The sequence below is a fragment of the Electrophorus electricus genome, chromosome 18 (genome assembly GCF_013358815.1).
Source record: "Electrophorus electricus isolate fEleEle1 chromosome 18, fEleEle1.pri, whole genome shotgun sequence".
Classification (NCBI taxonomy): Eukaryota; Metazoa; Chordata; class Actinopteri; order Gymnotiformes; family Gymnotidae; genus Electrophorus; species Electrophorus electricus.
Window position 1 is genome coordinate 8,125,066 of NC_049552.1, and position 19,625 is coordinate 8,144,690.

General features: G+C 37.6%; 2 protein-coding genes across 4 annotated transcripts; both read right to left on the minus strand.

The window, feature by feature from the left end:
- Nucleotides 1-1,888: 1,888 nt before the first annotated feature.
- tlr9 (toll-like receptor 9) lies at nt 1,889-7,769 on the minus strand. Its single transcript, XM_027012384.2, has 2 exons — nt 7,137-7,769; nt 1,889-6,194 (listed from the first exon to the last, which is right to left on the minus strand). The coding sequence occupies exon 2, from the start codon at nt 6,189-6,191 to the stop codon at nt 2,967-2,969; it is 3,225 nt and encodes a 1,074-aa protein (XP_026868185.2). The 5' UTR covers nt 6,192-6,194; nt 7,137-7,769; the 3' UTR covers nt 1,889-2,966.
- Nucleotides 7,770-7,855: 86 nt separating this feature from the next.
- Nucleotides 7,856-19,495, minus strand: apeh (acylaminoacyl-peptide hydrolase). Of its 3 annotated transcripts, XM_027012393.2 has the most exons (23): nt 18,790-19,495; nt 18,010-18,139; nt 17,365-17,491; nt 16,707-16,794; nt 16,191-16,266; nt 15,985-16,076; nt 15,796-15,870; nt 15,276-15,413; nt 15,064-15,155; nt 14,855-14,895; nt 14,631-14,752; nt 14,488-14,548; nt 14,292-14,389; nt 14,016-14,067; nt 13,841-13,929; nt 13,506-13,644; nt 11,636-11,719; nt 11,469-11,549; nt 9,953-10,041; nt 9,480-9,670; nt 9,189-9,291; nt 8,955-9,061; nt 7,856-8,754 (listed from the first exon to the last, which is right to left on the minus strand). In XM_027012393.2, the coding sequence occupies exons 1-23, from the start codon at nt 18,799-18,801 to the stop codon at nt 8,649-8,651; spliced, it is 2,193 nt and encodes a 730-aa protein (XP_026868194.2). In that variant the 5' UTR covers nt 18,802-19,495; the 3' UTR covers nt 7,856-8,648. The 3 variants fall into 3 exon arrangements, with proteins under 3 accessions (XP_026868194.2, XP_026868195.2, XP_026868193.2); XM_027012394.2 differs by lacking the exon at nt 18,010-18,139 and having other exon boundaries at nt 18,790-19,494; XM_027012392.2 differs by lacking the exon at nt 18,790-19,495 and having other exon boundaries at nt 18,010-18,205.
- Between the last annotated feature and the right edge of the window lie 130 nt (nt 19,496-19,625).

A 19,625-nucleotide genomic window follows, 5' to 3' on the forward strand; every position in this document is an offset into this window, starting at 1 on the left:
GAATTTGACATAGCAATGTTGCTCAAATGCATAACTTTAAAGCATTTAAAATTTGCATACAAATGATGTTATGCGACTAATATGCTATCTTCTTAGGCTTTGAGTAGTCTAAATCCAATAAACAAATTTTATGTAAAATGTATTTTACCAGAATTCACTGTAATGTAAAGTATAAAATTATATTTTTGTGGAAAAAAATATTTGGCGTTACAATGTAGATATGTCTTGAAACCTTTTTTTCACAACGTGAAATTTGTGAAGAATATTGTGAAGTCATTGTTCAAAAAACTTAACACCCGGATGCTATGTTAAAGCATAAAATATCGCTTTTTAATCGTAAAAATTAAAATTACTTGATTAAGCCAATTCTTCTGCGTGTATAATTATCTTAGTTGTTCTCAGCAGTCAAAGGGCGCAGTGTTTATAGAATGCATTTGTTGACTTTCCTTTATAATTAAAGCGTGAGTGGGTAGAAAACTGGGAGCCGATTGGAGTGTTCTGCGTTTCAGCACTGGACAGCTCCTCTGTGCCTCAGTACTATTTCATTTATTCATTTACTTATCTTCTAAACTGCTTAATCCAATTCAGGGTTACGGAGGGCCGGAACCGTTCCCGGCAACAAAAGGTCGCGCGCACACACACACACACACACACACACACACACACACACACACACACACACACACACTCATTCATTCATTCATTCATTCATTCATACAGGGACAATGTAGAGACGTTAAACGACGTAAGACGCACATTGTTTAGAATATGGCATACATAACACAAACTACAACGTGGCGAAGAACTACAAAGATTTTTCTAAAGTCAGACATGAGCTAACGTTCATAATCGTTGACCCACTGAATTGTAGCACATTCTACAAAAACGTAAACCACAAAATAGCATGATACATTTAATGGTATTCTACTGATTTCCTGTTTTTATACAATAGTCCAAAGCCTGCAGGCCTAAGACTTCTAACCAGTAGAAATGTGACTGAAACAAGCTACTACTATTGCCTTTACTACAGTTTACAGTTAGTTTGATAGTAGTCGTTCTAATCTTAGAGTGCTTACTCTGCGTCCAGAAAGCTGCTGACCTCGATACTGACATGAGGTCAACCCTAAAAGAATTAATATCTCTCATATTAACTATGCCTAATAAACAGACCTATGTTCACACAGTCTGTAGGCAATATCTCACAAAGAAAGATTTAAACAATTCAGTCAGTTAGCACTCCCAGAGTAATAAACAGTTGAATAGTTAAACAGTTCTAAAAGTTAAACATGTATGACAGATTTTTATGTCAACAGTAACCATATTAAAGACAGAGGGAGTCAAATTCTGCTCAAATATGTTGAACAGCTTGCTATCTTTGCTCAGTCTTCCATCCATCACTGAGTAAGAGAAGCTATTTAATTGTTTACTGGGGTGATCTCTGGGGTGTGACTATAGCCCACATCCTTCTCAGTACAGACTGTTACAACATAGTATAAGACTTCATTATTCACTGATACAGTAGATTATATCATAAAGATTAATATACTCTTTGAAATATTAATTTTATTTACTGTAGTAGTGTAACTATCAATTACATTCATATAAAAATTAGCAACAACAAACAGAACTGTGTTAATTCATGGTACACCTTGTTTTTCATATGGTGCAAAGAGGAACTGTAAATGAAGATAAGGAAGTGGAAAAAGAGAGGAAGAAAGTGAACTAGTGAGAGAGAGAGAGAGAGAGAGAACATCCTGTTTCGGTAAATGAGTCAGTAAAAGACCCTCAGAAAGATATGCTTACAGATATATATCAAATAATTTCTGGACCTCTTAAAATTATGCAAGAGTACATTAAGAATAATGTGATAAAAATGTATTTTCTCCTAGTAGAGATATAATATCATGTGTTTGAATACATGAAAAAACAAAGCTTTCAAATGCATAGAAAATAAGAGCGCTCAAGTCAAAAGGCAGGTGGTGTTATGGCTATATGTAAATTTGAAACAAGCCTGTAATGAGCAGCTGTGGTTGGAGATGGAGATACATCTGTATGGATCTCAAAAGGTCCAAACCAAAGTGAAACAAAAAACTCCTCCTCCTTATTATTAGGGGGAAAGCATGCACATTAGAAAAAGAATTTCTGTACAAGAAGTAGGTGGTTTCATTATGTTTTCATACAGCCAGTATTAGGAAAAGAAAACAGCATCAAAAGGTTACAAACATTTTCATAAACTATATTGATTTTTCTTTCATGTGTTATCTAAAAATATACAGAGATAATGTTATAAACAGATACCTTCATATAAAGCATGATCATATAAATGATTAATAATCCAAAACATCTACCTCTGAACATAATTTTGTTATGAAGCTTAAATAAGTATTGTTTAAGGAAGTATTTTAAAATATTTACAATTGATGTTAAACCATTTTATATCTGTAAAAGTATGAAATAGCTCTTGTGAATGTGTTGTTAAAGGAATATTAAAGTGTTTCACAATCTTATTTATATTTACCACATCTACAGAGCATTGCCAGTTACCATACACAATAATCTTGACTTGAATTTACTTGAAACATACTTCTCATAGAACCCTAAAGGTAGTTGTTGACTTCTGCCAGTAAACATTTCAAGTATATGACTACATGTGTATGTTTTTCTAAAGCAATTTGTAAATTAGTACTACATAAATAAAACCTATTACTACATGATGCAAATTCAAAATAAAACCAATACACTCCAAATGTCTTAGAATGATACATGGGAGAATGTTTTAATTTCTATGCAGTTTTATCCAGCTGAAGCCCACAAAAATATGTGTATTGAATAAATGTTTCTTGGTAAAATTAAACAACTACCCTTAGGCTTCCATTATAAATATATAAATATTAGACTGTGTGGTAGGCTATTAATCAAGTTGTCAGTTTAGAATTGATTGGCTCGTTAAGCACCAACAGCAAATCTCAGCTTTTTGACAGTTCATAAGACAGGAAGCTTTCTGTAACTTTTTTATCATAGGATTTCACATTGTCAGAGGCTAGGGCAATACGCAGGTCATTCCAGAAGAGAGGCTGGGCCCGAGGGTTTTTAGGCCAGGATAGAACTGACTTCCTGCACAGCCTCTTTCTCATCTGTAGATACTTGAGCTTGGGAAAAACAGCATCCAGGAGAATCAGCACTGCAACGTCCACTTTCTCATCAAGAAGCCTTTGCTGGACCAGGAGGAAGGCTTGTCTTATGATCCCATTCAGTGAAGCACAGCCGCCATGGTTAGTCAGCACAAACACTGTCTTTCTGCTATTGCACACTGCACTATGTAGATTCTCAATGCATGACAACCCTGGTAACCAGTCTCGTTCTTCCAGACAAAGCTGAAATCGCCATCTTCCTTTGTTCTCCAAGTTCATCACCATCTCAGTGTAGATCCAGTCCCTGACTGCCTTGTTCCTTGTGTCAAATACAACAAAGGCATCATGCTGGTTGTTTGCCATGTTTTCTCCATAAAGTGGAGTGTAGCCTTTGTGTCCTGCCCATAGTATCTGAAAACAGTACCACAAATCCCAACCATATAGATGCTTCAAAAGGGGTATTGCAGTTGCTGCTATAGTAAGTAGGGAGGTAACGAGGAAGGCAATGCTACCAAATATCTCCTGGCAGGAGCGAGGATCAATGGAAAGGATGTTTACTCCTGTCTGTGACTCAGGGAAACCACAGCGAACATCTGTAGTGAGGTGTGGGATATCCAAAGGACTTGCTCGCAGAAACTCAGCAAACCAAGCGGTGGTGCAGCTGCAAATAAAAGGGTTAGCATGCAATGTCAGCTTGCAAGAAATGTTCCTTCTATGCTCTGTATCAGGGATAGTACAAGTGGTATGGCCATTCTGTAATGCAGGTGGAAGAATAAGGTTTTCTATGATCTTCAGCTGGTTGTGATTGAGCATGAGGTTTTTAAGGGCTGTTGCCTGGCTGAAGAAAGACTCTGGAATTGCACTTAATCTATTATGACTTAAGTCCAGGCTTGTGAGCTTTACTCCAAAGTAGATAATGCTGTCTGGTAGGACAGAGAGATAGTTTCCACTGAGGTTTAGGTAGCAGAGATCACTGAGAACTGAGATGTTGTTCCAGGGGAAGTAATTTAAGAGGTTTGAGTCCAACCTGAGCACACGAATACTTAGAGGAAGGTTGACCAGTGCCTCTGGAGAAAATGATATTAACTGGTTGTCAGAGATGTCAAGGTAGGTAAGGCTCGTCAACCCTTGAAAGAAGTGTATATACTGATCTCCCCTTGTGTCCCACATAATATCCAACCGGTTCCCAGAAAAGAAGAGATATTTCAGAGATTTACTAATAAGAGTATTAGAGATCCGAATACCAATGTTGTTATTTGCTAGACTGAGAACTTCTAATGAAGTTAAATTTGATATGAATGTGAAGCGATGACCTATTCCCCTCATAAGAAAGTGGAATTCATTGCTGCTGAGATCAAGAACTTTTAGCGTGTTCCTTAGCTCCTGGAAAGCTTCATTGAAGTATAGGTCAATGCGGTTGTGTGCCATATTGAGGTATACCAATTTTGTAAGAGGGTAGAACTGATGGCCACTTAAAGTTTGACTCATGTAATTGTAGGATAGGTCTATGCATGCAGCTTCTTCCATTCCTCTGAAAGTACTTGCATTCAGCCATGGGATATTATTTTGAGATAGGTCAAAAAATAGTTCCCCATAACAGAGACACTTTTGAAAATAACACAGTGTATAATTTTTTGGACAGTCTGCCTCAGTGCACTGCAAAGATTTCATCCAGGGCTCCGACCTAAAGGCAGGGGTTTCTTCAATTTGTAGGTCCTCGTCCCTGTGATATTCACTCATTGCCATGGAATAATACTGTACATCAGTTGAGCTGGCTGTATAGTATGGGTTGAAAGCAAGCATGTTCTGGGAAAGCACCACCATTCTCAAGGCTTTCAGATAGCCGAATGAAGTGATATTGCAGGAACTCATGAAGTTCATACGCAAGTCAATATACTCGAGCTGTGGCAGTTTAATCAGAGGTTTAAGGCTATAGTCAGACAATTGATGAAAAAAAAATCCGCTTAGATATAGTTTCCTCAAAGAAATCATCTTGCTAATGGAAGGTGACAAGATCAGCTCTTGAAAGGTTTTCTGGGGCTGATAGTTATAGAGTAGGTTAAGGGACACAACACCCTGCAGCTCACTAAAAAATGTGCCATTACGGATACTGAAAGCTAGGAAATTGTCTGAAAGATCAAGTATTTTAAGTTTGTTTAGTTGTGCAAAAAGATTATTAGGAAGGGAATGGAGTGAATTTCCACGCAGATTGAGTTTAATGAGAGAGTTTCTCTGATCATAGAAGGCACTTGGGTGCAGACCTAAAGATGCATTATTTGGGCAAGGGAAGCAGGGCTGAGCAGCATGGTCACACCTTTGGCAGTTGCACTCTAGATTAAGGAAATGGAGTTTTGTCAGGTTGGCAAATGAGTCTTCTCTTATCTCTGTAATCTTGTTTTCTCTCAGGTCAAGATTTTCCAATAAGCGTGGCAATTGTGTGGGAACTGATGTCACATTGTTAAAACCAAGCGTGAGGTTCCGAAGCTCAGGTAAATCCTGAAACACTTGTGGATCAATAAAGAAGGATTCATTACAAGGGTTGGCATAGTAGCAGTTTTTAGCAAGAAGTAGCTGTTTAAGGAGAGGTGTCTTAAGAGGGTGCTCAATTCGGAAAATATTATTAAATTCCAATCCTAGGACCTCAAGACTCTGTGGTAGTTGTGGTATAGTCTTAAGGCTGTTTCCAGCTAAATGAAGAGAGCTCAATTTTGTCAGGTTAACAAAAGCATTATGGTCAATTGTCACTTTGCACGAGGGTAATCTTAGTGCCTTGAGACGACCTGGCAAACAGTTCCACATTAAACTGAGGTGCTGAAGATTGGGTATATTTGAGAAGTCATCACTTTTTACCTGATGTATTAGATTTTCATTGAGGTTAAGTGAGATAACGAAAAGGGACGTGAATTTGGGGATGCTGGTGAAGCCTCTGTGCTTACAGTCGACATGCATGTCTTCATTTTCAACAGTGTTACTATCACAAGGATAGAATTGAGGATTTATCATCTTAACCACACAAAGGTGATCCAGCACTAATAACAAATACAATCCAGCTCCAAACATGACCTACAGACATAAAAATATGTGTTAGCATGTACATCTACATTATGAATAATAGAAAAGAAATAGATGTGGCTAAAAGATTATAGCTTCTCAGCACTGTCAATCAGTAGTATTTTGTTCAGGAGCTGATTATCAAACTGTGGGAAAAGAAAAGATGCTTTCTTGGTACAGATAGTGGGCAAGACAATTTCACATTATTCCTTTTTACATTGTAATATCTGTTCAGTTACATAAAAAGAAGCTAATTGCAAATTTAATTTTTATTTGGAGATGTTACTTCTAAAAAATTTTTTAAAAAAAGCATTTCCTCTCATTGCTTTTACAAAGCTGTTATTTTTGACTAATTAAAGGAAACGTCCTACCAAACAACTTTCGACCCATCTCCAGTTCTGTTAACATTAATTCCGTTTGAAATAAAATAGCAAAAATATAATTCAGTAGTAAAGCTTTAATAAAGGATTTGTTACATTTTATTCACTTATACAGAAACTGATAACAATAACAAAATTGTGTTGGACTCTCATTTCTTTCCACAAATGTTTTTAGAAATGACTATTTTTAAAATCTGGTTTTAAATCTTAATATTTTAAGTTGTTTCTAAATAAGTAGGTATAGACTGGAAAAGGGAGAGGTGAGATCTGATTCCCATACCCAAAACAAATTTCCTCTGTAGCTTTTCTAATACATTGTTGGCACTGCAAAGATTACTGGGCCTGCTATACTTTTAAATTACCTCAGAAGTAAATAAACTTGATAAAGAACAAACTTCTAAACATATCTGTGACTATGGATTACAGTAGAACACGAGGCACAAAATTAAATTATTCTTTGCACTTACACTTGAGGACATGTATAGTATTTTCAACTGGGCACATTTCTTTACATTTTGCTCAATTATGTGTAACTCAATGAAATTCTTCATACAATTTTTAAACATTAACTTACCAAACAGATCTGTATCTACGATTCCGTGACTTGAAAAAATACTGCAGTGGAAAAGACCAATGAAACAACTTTGCATAAACAACCTGTTTTAAGAAGTGAAAATGTACAGTGCAGAAGAGCATGCATGCACACACCGCATAGTCATATCACAGATGTTCAGTGGTGAGGCAGTGCACCTTGCATAAAAAGTTTTAATCAAAGACCGCTACACTGGTATTCCTTGCCCCTAAATGAGAACGAACGTTTAGTGAAAGTACAATTCAAAGAGCAGTAAGCTAGGAACAAAACAATTCTATTATGGACTTTCCAAGAGCTGGCTAGCTTTTAACAGCCAGTGGCAGTAATTTACAATGCTGTTACTTTTCTTCAAAATAGTTTCACCTCATCACAAATCTTTACTGCAAACTGGCCTTTAGCTTCAATAAATAGTTCCATTCTTTACCTGCCTACAACTCCTAGAGGTCCTATAATTTACATATTAGTTAATAAAAGAGAGAAAAGTGTGTGTATGTGGGTATAGGAGCAGGGTAATCTGAAATATTCAGAAACTGGATCTGATAGAACACACATTTCATTTACTCTGTGGGAGCAGGTGTTGTAACAGCATTGTGGCAGTAACGAAAATTTAGAAAGGTAATTTTCTTGGCAGGGCACTTCCCTTTTCCATGAGAGAGACAGAGTGAAACAGAAGAAGGGTTGTGAAAATTAAAGCCAAAGTCAGCCATATAAACATTTTTATTTTGAGAAGAACTAGGCACCCCCAAGAGTACATCAAACAGACAGAAATAAAAGTGACCATATGTAAGTACTTTACATAGACCAACTAGAGAACAGCCAAGTTTTTAAAAGATGAAAAAACTCTGCTTAAAAAAATCCCTGCAAATGAACACACACATCATTTGGCATAATCATCACCAAAATATAATATATGTGAGCAGCTAAACAGAGTGCCTGGAAGAACCCACCTAGAAACACAGATCACCTTTTGGTTTTGGTATAGCATCAGGACTTTGGCATGAATTGCCATCATTCAAGTATAACATTTTTAAAACCAGTGCATGAACTTTGACGTTCCAAAATTAAGTTTATTTAAGCTTCGTTTACTCTGAACCTGTCACTAAGGACTGCATGCTAACAAACTGAAAGATAATATCAGTGCTCCTTTTCATCTTCGCTTGTTGTACATTTCCATTTGTAGTAAAAATCCTCTCTTTTAGGGTTATCAAATATCCCTGCCAAAAAGTGGGGTTTTTTTTCCATATTATGGATTAAATTAATAACATGTATATTGTATTGTAAGGATCTTTGCTGGAATTAATTTAAAGTGATCACAAGCACGCTAACTGCCTGTAAGGGATTCATTGTCAATCTCCTCGACTAGTTTACCATGTAGACCTCAATTATGTCAAATCACCCTATTATTTACTTTAACTGATTAGTGCTTATTTTCATAATTGTAACATATTACTTAGTATTTAGTTTTAAAAATGTGATCCCACTATAGCCTGGTGATCAGAGGGAGAGGTGCTGGATGAGCCACAGAACAATGTTCATAAATCCATCTGATTCTGCGTCCACTTTGGACAATGAATGGTTGTTGTCTGGGTACCATAACAACCTATAGACAAAGTTAAATTATAATTTGTGTTATACACAAAAAATGTATTTAAATTTTATTTTACTGTAGTAGAAACATCCTTTTGGGAACACTATAACTAAGGTCAGGCTTTTTTCTTCATATTTAGTTTTACAATGATGGCCTTGAGACCATTGAGGACTGTTGTGTTGGAGCCCATTTTAACTTTCTACCCTGTTTACCTGACTGGGACATTGAAGGCCTTCAGAGATTTGTAGTACTCAAGGCCTTGCTTATTAGGCACACGCCTGTCATCTTCTCCCAAGGCAAGCAGCACAGGAGCCTTCACCTAAGGAAGGATACACATATTGAACTGAATGTGACGAAAACGTAGGCAAAATCAGAACTAAATATTATAACAGCCAAGTGAGACCGTGAAACAATATGGTACAATATCAAAAACAAAACACACAAACCTGTGTGACATGTTTAATAGGTGACTTGTTTAGCATTTGCTCAAGCATGGCAGGGCTCAGAAGGGTGTTAGTTTTATAATCAAATCCAGCTTCCACCATACACCTGCATACACATATAGATACACACAAATAAGAATGGAACAATGAAAAGCTGATATTGCTCAGGCTGCAAGATTACGATTACTGTCCTTCTCAACTCTATGATAACAACCCCCCCCCCAAAAAAAAATATTGTTCAAAAAGTCAAAACAGAGAAAAAGAAACAGGGAGAAAGCAATTTTCTACCATTACCAGTCAGGAATATCAGTACTGCCAATCATGGATGCCAGGTTGATGACTGGGTTCCGGGCTGCACAGGCCTTATAGAAGTCTGGATATTGACCAATCAGGTGGCATGCCAAGAAACCACCATGGGAGCCCCCAGTAACAACAACCTTCTCTCTGTCAAAACCACCTTGCTTCAAAACACTCTCGACAGCGAACTGGTGCATGCGTGCACACCCACACACACACAGCCACACAAATTAATGTGATCTGTTTCAAAACTGAAACTGTTATGACTTTTCATGCACACTTTTTCATGGCTAAATCTAAGCTACAAATAAATGAATTACAAATAACAAACAAATAAATCACATAGGCCGTATTAAACATGACTTTTGAAGACATCACTAAAATCAATAACATTACATGCCCCCAGTGAGATACCCTAATAATGTTATAAAAATAATTAGTGCAAGCACAGTGTCTCTCACTGTCTTCACCTGAACATCTTTCACATCTTGTGTGCCAACGTTTCCAGGCAAGGAAAGGATGCTGTCCTGACCATAGCCAATAGAGCCTCTGTAGTTGACTGACAAATACAACACAGATGTAATTATTCATACAGTGCATAGGCCAGCATTTTGCAAATGCACAAGGAAACATTACTCAGGCAAGATTTTCACTTGGCTTTATTTACTTAAAAGGCAGCTGAGACTCTCATGGTGGGCCAAACCCCAAACACAAACGTAAGTGATCATAGATCAACAGTCCTGCTCTATAGATGTCAAGAAAAGTAGCGTCTCATAATGGACATGAATGCACTCAAACATTCACACAGCAGAGAGGGTAGACAAAAGACTGGTAAGAAGGAAATGCACAGATTATATATAGAAGTACCAAGTACTAATCAATCACCTAGTCAAACAGCAAATATTCATATGGTTAAAAATATTGATAGTGCGACCACTTTTCACTATACTTTCTCACAAACCCTGAATGCATTCCACATAGTAGGTTTTTTTTCTTCTTCAGAACCAAACCAATATCTTAAGTAAAATAACACATTATCTTTATCTAATGCTACAGTATGGTTATAATACACCAAAGCTGGTGTTTAAGTGGCAGGTATCCTGTTTAAGAATCAGTTTGCTCTGACATGAAATTCTGACCACTGTCCCACTATTTCCAATGCTTTAGCATGTTAGCATTAAAATATGCAAACAAGTTTGCACATAGGTTGTTCAAGTGAGGGGTTTCTGAAACATTGGCCTCTTTTCACAGCTTGTATGATTCTTATGTTGCATTATACATGACACATGAACAACGTTTTAAAATTGTGGTTAGTATCTTAAAACATTGTGTTAGTATAGAAATTCATAAGTCTTTTATATGGCTTTTAATTACAACTTCAGAATTTTTAATTAGGTTTTCCCAATATTTTTTCCTACCTATCTCCTTTACACAAACACAGATACACAAATATGGGCAAACAAATCAGATAGGATTTAATTTCATAAAGGATCTCTGTAAGAGAAAACATGCTTATGCTTGCATTTGTGCTCTCTGTCTCTCTCTCACACACACACACACACACACACACACACACACACACACACACACACACACACACCCTTTAGATAACAGACACCTTTGGATAACATCTTAAAGCTGAACAGAGAGTAACCCAAATTGTCTGTGAAAACCGCCATCAAGTGTGTCCAACAAGAGATAAGGATCCAGGTTTAACTACTTATCTGACACATCCAATCAACTGCTGTCTTAACACCACTGTCAATCCATGGCAGATATACCAACATCATCCAATCAATCTGTGAAGAGTAACTCTACTCTAAGACCCTACCTCAAAGGCCACTCCAAACTCACAGCTTATTCAACACACTTTAGCACAGGTGATAAAAGTTCATAATAGGTCTTAGCTAATCATTGACATGTGGAAAGACAAGCAGAACTAGATGTAAAGAACAGGTCTATCGTGGTACACTACATGTTACTCACCAAGTAAGACACCAAAACCAACACTGCAAAAAACTGCTGGGGACAGGAGCCACTCAGCTACTATTACAGAGTGAGGTCCTCCTGGAAAATAGAGATAAAAAAGCTATTAAAACATTTAATTCTGGAGTTAATTCATTTCTGAATTAGAGAAATTTTGCAGAACAGACCATGTGGGTTCACAATGAGTGGAAGTTTTGTTTTTTCTGTCACATCTTTTGGTTTCAGTAGTATAGCCTCATAGTCCAGTCCAGCTAATACCGGGAAAAGAGAAGGCAGAGTCAAAATTTAGAAGAATGTTTCTAGTTTCTACTGCACGTTCATGAATATACAAAAAGAGAAGGAACAAAGTTTTATTGTAATATCAGTTTGAACAATAGATCAATTTTAGATCATTCTCTACACATGTAAAAATAGTTAACAGATAACTGCTCCTCCATTCTGCACGCTGTATGCCATGTGCACTGTGGACCACACCTTTTGAAATTAATCTAGCTCTTGGTGTCCACTACTTACATTTGTGGATATATCTGCGTTTTTTTTTTTCTTATGCATTTAATCTGGTTTGGTAATGTTTTACGTAGTCATGTTTGTTCAAGGACAATGTTTTGTAAATTAGCCTTTTTAAATCTCCCAAGCAGATTTAATAAGTTACATCAAATATAATAAAAAGGTAGACTGCTTTTGAATATTATCTATTACAGTGTACATGAAGATATCAGCATATTAATTTTAATGATTTAAAAGTCCTTTTTGATGCCAGCAAGTAAAAGGGGCCCAAATGTGATTTCTTTTCCACAACATCTTTTTAAATGTGATCCAAATCTGACATTAGTCGGAACAGATCATGCTCCTAAACTGACTCATATGCGCAAAAGGAACAATGCTTCATCTCTCCATCCCTCCATCCATTCATGCTCAGGATTGAACCAAAGGGCTTTGCATTGGGAAGCTATAACACTACCCACTTGTCCATAACACTAATTACCAGGAACATACTGACAACTTGGATTAAGTTAGTATATTTGAGTCTTATTGACACTGAATGCAACACACACACACACACACACACTACTGTTATGCTTTGAACCAGTAAATTAGTGAGTTTTTTTAAAAGAAAATTAGCAGCCTTTATCGTTTTGAGGTAGAGCTGTACAATGTTACACAGGGCTCAAAGTAGTCTTAAATGCATTAATAAGGTTAAATACTATGTTAGATATGAAGGGTTCCGGGAAAAGCTTGTGAATTTAATAAAGCTTGTGAATGTTAAAAGTATGAAAGTACTTTAAAAAGTAGCATTACCAAAGTTCTGAGAAACACACCCAAGACCTTTCCTGGGGGTATGAACGTAACCTTTGAGATATTTTTAAATTCTGCATTGAGCCACTTGTTACCCAATTAAGGCTACACCAAAGGTAAATGTACAAAGCTTTCTGCTGTTAGTTCCAGGTTTTGGTTTCATTGCAGCTGAATCAAATAATCAGCACTGGACAGAGAACCTGTGTTTTAGGCATTTTTCTGTTACTGTGATATCACTCATGAAAAAACATCATTGCTAAGCATCCATAAACTTTCTCTGTGTTTGCTATGCTGGCTCACAGAGGAAACTACCAGACTCTTAAAATATAAAAATAATTTAAAAAAATAGCGTGGTAATTTCCCAGACCTTTCAGTTGTGACAAAACCATCTGCAGTCTTCCGTCTACTTCTATACAAGTATAGGTTTGTCTTCCTATAGCCTGATGTAAATCCAATTCTAATAATCCAAGTAATACAATGATAGGAGCACAATATGGTTTGCATCTCACTTCAAGATGACCATAGGACGTTTACTATACTCAGACAAAATTCATTTTCTCAAATTGTTTTAGTTCACTAAAACCATTGTAGTTCAGTTAAGAGTGCTATTCACAACAGTGAGACAGAATCAAATGGAATCTGCCTATTCTATAGATGCTGTAGCAAATTACAATATTTGGTTCCACAATTGTTTATATATACACTACGTATCCAGTTAGTTATAAGAGACTGCAAACTCACGGTACTGGCTGTTGTCTTCCTCAGGAGGTGGGGTAAAACTGAGAATCTGCCAATCAATTTCAGGCTGTGTCTGAGCTTCCTCTAGGGTAACCCATGACATCTCATCCTCTGAACCACTCACTGGCAAAAAGCCCACCCTCTGTGGAAGGCGAAATTATTCTCAACATGCATTGCAGCTTTTTTCATTTCATGTCCCCCACCCCCCCAAAATACAGCATGCATATTAGAGTACATGTGTCTGAACCCAGAGATTATTTTACTCTGTGGTTTTGCTTTTTGTTTCCTGCTGCCTGACATTGCTGCAATGGACTTCTCAGAAGAGGAAAGGCTTTTACCAGGCTCGGAGGGCAGTTTGGAGATGAACAGCTGACCACCATTAAATCCCTATGAATGGTAAGTAGACACCAGCTTCCCATGTTCGACTCTAAGGAAAGAAAGGTCACCGTTAAATGAGCGCAACAATTAGACCATGGGGTAAAGGTGAAGGAAGAGGTAAAGTGAGGCACGTACTAGACGTAAGAGATGTAACTTGGTCTGTAGAAGTATCAACCACTATAAGATCCTATAAAACAGATACAGACAAACAGACATTTGGAGACAACCATCAGGAATTATGAAAATTGGCTGGTCAATAATTTTATACAAACAAGTAAGTTCGTTTGGGCTATGAGATAAAGTAGCTATTCTGCATTTTAAAAATGTTGCTAATGTTGCTATGATGCCTATCTCCATGACAAAGGTTACAATGGTGAGAGAGGCTCAAGGGCAATGGCTGCTATGAAATACCTTGCGGCTTTTCTGAGCACAGGATACAAGGACTCGCTGGCTGTCAGCTGACCAGCACTGATGAGACAGCACCGTGCTGTAGATCCCAGTAAAGCCATCTGCATGTTTTTCAGGCTGGTCAAAATGGTTTTAAGGATAGCCATCTCAAATTGCACAGATCTGACAAAAACATTAATAGTATATACACACAGAGTACCTTCTTTGGCTCTCTTGACCACGTCAACCACGACCGTTGTCTTCTTTGTATACCAGTCATACTGCAGTCATTTACAAAAGCAAAACAATGAGATATGAACACAAAACATCTCCAATTCCAATTCCCAAAACACATCAACGCACCATGCACAGCTTGTTGCACTGTTGGTGTGGGCCATACACCTCACACTCAAGGTAGACGATACGGCAGAGATCTGGACTGAGGCGAGGAGAACAGACTGCAGCAGAGTCAGATGACAACCGTTCTGAGAGTACAGAAAAGAATTCCCTTTACAATTACATACACAGCACAAGGCACAATACACGGTACAAAAGGTAGAACATTAAAGCAAAGAAGCATGACATACCACATTTCCCACCAGTCAGATCCACGTAAAACAGAGATGACCTGGCATACAAAAATACACAAAGCATTGTAAATGAGTTGGCATCTGCAGTACTGCAATACTGCAGTCAATATGTAAGCTAAAAAAAATGTAGTGCTCACAGGACCTTTTATCCAAATGTAAACATTTCATTTGTTCACACCAACACAGGCATAAACACACCCACACACCTTCTGTTGCGGCAGTATTTCAGTCCCAGTCTGAATGGCTCATGCCACCATCCCACAAATACTACACCTGTGTCATTAGGTGCCCAGAATGCCTGAAGGTGCAAGAATTACAGTGATGATTAGCACAAGTTCACATTGACACATAGGGCACATTCAATACTTCTGTTCAGAGATTAAGTGCTTCAGTGACTCCCTCTTGTACACTTGCACACCTGTCCTGGAGAGATGCTGTCTGGTATACTCTCAAGCACAGACACATTGTTGCCTTCAATGTCCAAAATACAGAGAACAGGTGTGGCCTTAGTGACTAGAGTCTCTCCCCAATCTTCATAGTATACAAACTGGTCACCCTGAGGGAGCAAAGTCACATATTTACATATTACATATTCATGTACTTGGAAGGGCCTAATATTTAACTACATACATTTATAATGATTCAAATAATGCACATTTACCACATGTAGTAAATATATTTGCAAACAAAATTTGTAATTAAATTGTTTTTGCTCTGGGATTCAGATGGATTGGACTACAGTTACAACTCATACTGCAAAATCCTTAATTTGAGTTTTAATAAAATATTCCAAAATTAATCAACAAGCATAACCTTAACTATCCAAAAAGATTCCCCCGGCAAGAAATAAATAAATGAATAAATACCCAAATCAAATAACCACCTGTCAGCAAGTAACAAAAGAAAATCACTTCTAAAATTAGCAATTTTTTTTTTACCTTGACGCTATCCTCTTTCTTCGCTGATTTCATCACCTCATCTTCATCAACAAGCAAAGTGGATTCAGACCCTGACTGTAAGTGGGGAGAAGCAAAGAAAGTGGAGTGAGTGGCGGTTAAGATAGCCATCATTATTTTCTGATGAACACCCCACAAATTAACTAATGCCTTTTATGTGACGCATAGGACCTGGAAGTAGGACTCTGCCTTGGGCCGTTTCTTCTCCGCCACATACAGAAGGTGAGTCTCGGAGTGAGACCAAACCAGGCAGCCAAACTGATCTATCAATTGGGGGGGTGTAGGTTAACATGGTGGTTCTCACGACTTGACATTTTTTATTGTTTGCCCTAATCCTGTAATGTGAGCACTTTCCATCGGTATTTTACAGCACCTACCATCCTCATACACCTTTCCATGCTTCTTCAGTTCTGTCAGGTTGAGGCTTTTTATCTTTCTGTTCCTATGCCAGATCTGAGAAAACCACCATGTGAGAACAAACGTTAGGAGAATATAAAAGGCAATGAAAAACCAGAGTTTGAGATGCAGGGCACAGTGCTGACATGTCAATTAATCTATACAAAAGAAAAGCAACAAAAACTGGCATTCATGTTTACAGGACGGGCCATAAACTCTATACCACAGACACACAAATTTGTATGTATTTGGCAGGCTCCCTTATGCAGACTTATAATTTCAAGAGGTAGGAAAACATGGTGTTATGAGTCTTGCCCAAGTACTCTTATCGGTATAGCATAGCATACCTGACTAGATGAGATTTGGTCCCTAGTCCCTGACTGGTTAGGCAGCATTGTTATGAACTACATCAGCCAGGCATACAACAGGGCTGAATGGACAGTAACATTTCCAGAATGTTCAGACCAAGAATCACTGACATCTTGCTGCTAGCTCACCTCCAGAAACTGCTTCTCCTCTCCCTTGATAGAGCATTCCCTCATCACAGCCTTCATTTCTCCAGAGGGAGAGTCCTGGCTGAGCAACCTGCACACAATCAGGGATCAGAGCAAATGCGTGGTCAAATTATACTGTGGTTGGAGCATTTAAAAAATTGAATTCTTTTTAACATGTTTATAAGCAAATCCAGTGATCTTCCCAAATATCTTAGAAAGTGTACTTTTTATTGAGTTTGTCATGTGCACAGTCAGTTAGGATTAACAATAATAAAAAAATATCCTATCTGGCAAATTATTATGTGAGTACCACATTTCCAAGATTTCATAAATTACATAATTTTAATTGTTTCACTATTTTACATTTGCATGAGTATTACTGCATCATTAGTCAATAAAACACAGTTTTAGAAGTCTGCAGACTCATCTGTGAATTTTCATCCTATCAGTGATGGTTAAAATGACTTTTCTAAACAGCCTTCTATACAGCAATTTTTCATTTTCTAGCCTTAGAGTTGACAAATTCTCAGTTTGACTAATTTTCATAAGACCTTGATTCAAGTACATTAAGACTGGATGTAGGATGCGTTGAAAAGATGAAAAATGCAGTCTTTTAAAGACAGACAGTAAGCTTGTGGGAAGCTAATTAAAAAAAACCTACTCTCCCTTGATTTCTGTGCAGTTTCCAGAGGGCCCAGAGTAGACTATCGATTTGTTGTCATGAAATACGATGTACTGCCGGCAGAATTTAACGATTTCATTCCTCTCCAGATCCTGCTGAGTCCACTCTGAAAAGAAAAAAAAAAAAAAGATGGCTAAATAGTAAAACAGTATACAGTATATAACAGTAACACTGGCCTACCAACAATCACTAACCATTTAGAAATACCTTGTAGGCACAGTTTGGAAGTGGGTTATAGCCCATCTATAACACAAATGCATAATTTTTGTTGCCATCACAAGATTTCTGCTGGATTGATACTATTAGATTGGAGAGCACTCTCAATTCAGCAGTGACATTGACGTGTGTAAAAATTCCAGCAACACTGCTTTACCACTACCTACCACATTACCACTACCAGTATCACAGCTAAGTTGAGAATGGTCCACCACTCAAATATACTGTCAGCAAGGCTTCTGTGCTCAGAAACTTACTGTTGAGTGAGGTATATGGTGGATGACAAATTGTGCATTTATTAGACAGTACAATCTCTTAATGTACACCTTTAAAGTGTACTGCACTTATAATGGCCAAAATAAAAGCCACTACACTGTCACACCGCACAAATCATTCTGAAAATACAACCTGTTGAGATGTTGCTGTAACTTCCACCATATTGAGAAGTTATCACTGGCCCTACGTCAGCGCGGCTGAGGGATGGGTACTGACTCTGTTCCCGATAAATCTTAGCAATGTAGTCCGGACTGGTAATCACCTTGTGAGACACATGGTAAAGCTCACACGGAAATTCTGTGACACAATTCGCCGGGCAGAACATATCATGGTAAATAATCCCGCGAAACATGCTGTGTCCAATTTACAGATCAACTAGCTAGCAGGCTAGCTAACAAGTAACGTTAGCTAGCTAAAATTTAGCCATCCAGGCAATTAGTTTAAGTACCTAATTGCAACGCTGAACTATAATACCAGCAACTAAAATGTGCTGAACAAACAAACAAGAAAAAAAAAAAAAAGAATGATTCAGCGAATTTTACCATAGCTAGCCTTAGGTTAGCTGTCTTAGCATAAGGGCGATAACGCTACAATGGACAATACGTTAATTATAGGCATCTGAGGAGGTAGCTAGAAATTAAAATAAAATAACATTAATCCAGGTAGCGAGCTACCGTTACCGTTAGATTAGCGTTATGTAGTTAGTATCTCGGAAACGTGATTTAAGATAGCGATAGCTAAACTAGCTAACGCTAGGTTACCTACGTGATTGTTATGCCGTCTTAAATACAACACCAACTTAGGTTAAAGATAAATTAATGTAGGCCGGTTAATTTAACGCGACAAATAACCTAAAAGTGCATGTTGGGTTTATCACAATAACCAGTCAAACCAGACGTTTTCACTGTTTACCTTAAAATCCATGTCGCCTGCAAAGACTCGGCTCTGATCCAACCAAACTCTTCGTTTCGAACTTGTCAGTTTTCTTTTAGCTTTGTAGCTAATTAAGTGTTTAGCTAGCTGACGATCTCAGCGTAATGTTAGTGTTTAACAAAAGTAACCAAGCTAGTTAGGTTTTGTGCTTGTTTTCTGTCACTTAAGACGGTAAGTTTGATAAGGTTTGCTAACCTTGCTAATGCAAGATAGGTTAACTAACCCAACACTAGGTCAGCTAACTTAGGCTAAAGGGAAGTTTTCTTTCCCGAGAGCAAAAGCTCGGCAGGAATGCTCTGTGAGGTTCGTAAGTGTAGCACACGCTAAATGTATTTAGAGAAGTTAAAAAGTCTTTACGACGATGGAGATGTATTGCAAATTCTTATGTAACCTTAGCTAGCTAGCTTACAGCTGAATTCTGTTTTATTTGCCGTTTAATTTTCATTCAGCACTGCCACGCATGCGCTTGCCTACTCCCTTTGAGGAAGTGGCGGCGTATTTTGTTTACGTATGAACATTTAGTAATTAAGATAGCTAGCTAGCTCATTTTAAATAGGATGCGTCTAGACATTTTCGGGAACGTAATTGCAAGATTTGACTATTTGATAAAGCGGTCTATTCTAGTCTTAGGATGCTACAAATTAACAAAAAACCTTAATCTTAAAGTTTGACTGTCTGCATACTCTATTTCTCAGAGCTTCGTATCTGTGGTGATTCAAGTGCATTTCTGACATTTTCCACACTGAGATGTGTTTCCCTTTGTTCGGGTTCCTTCTCGTGGGGTTGTCATCAGCATTCATCCCAGATGTTCTCCA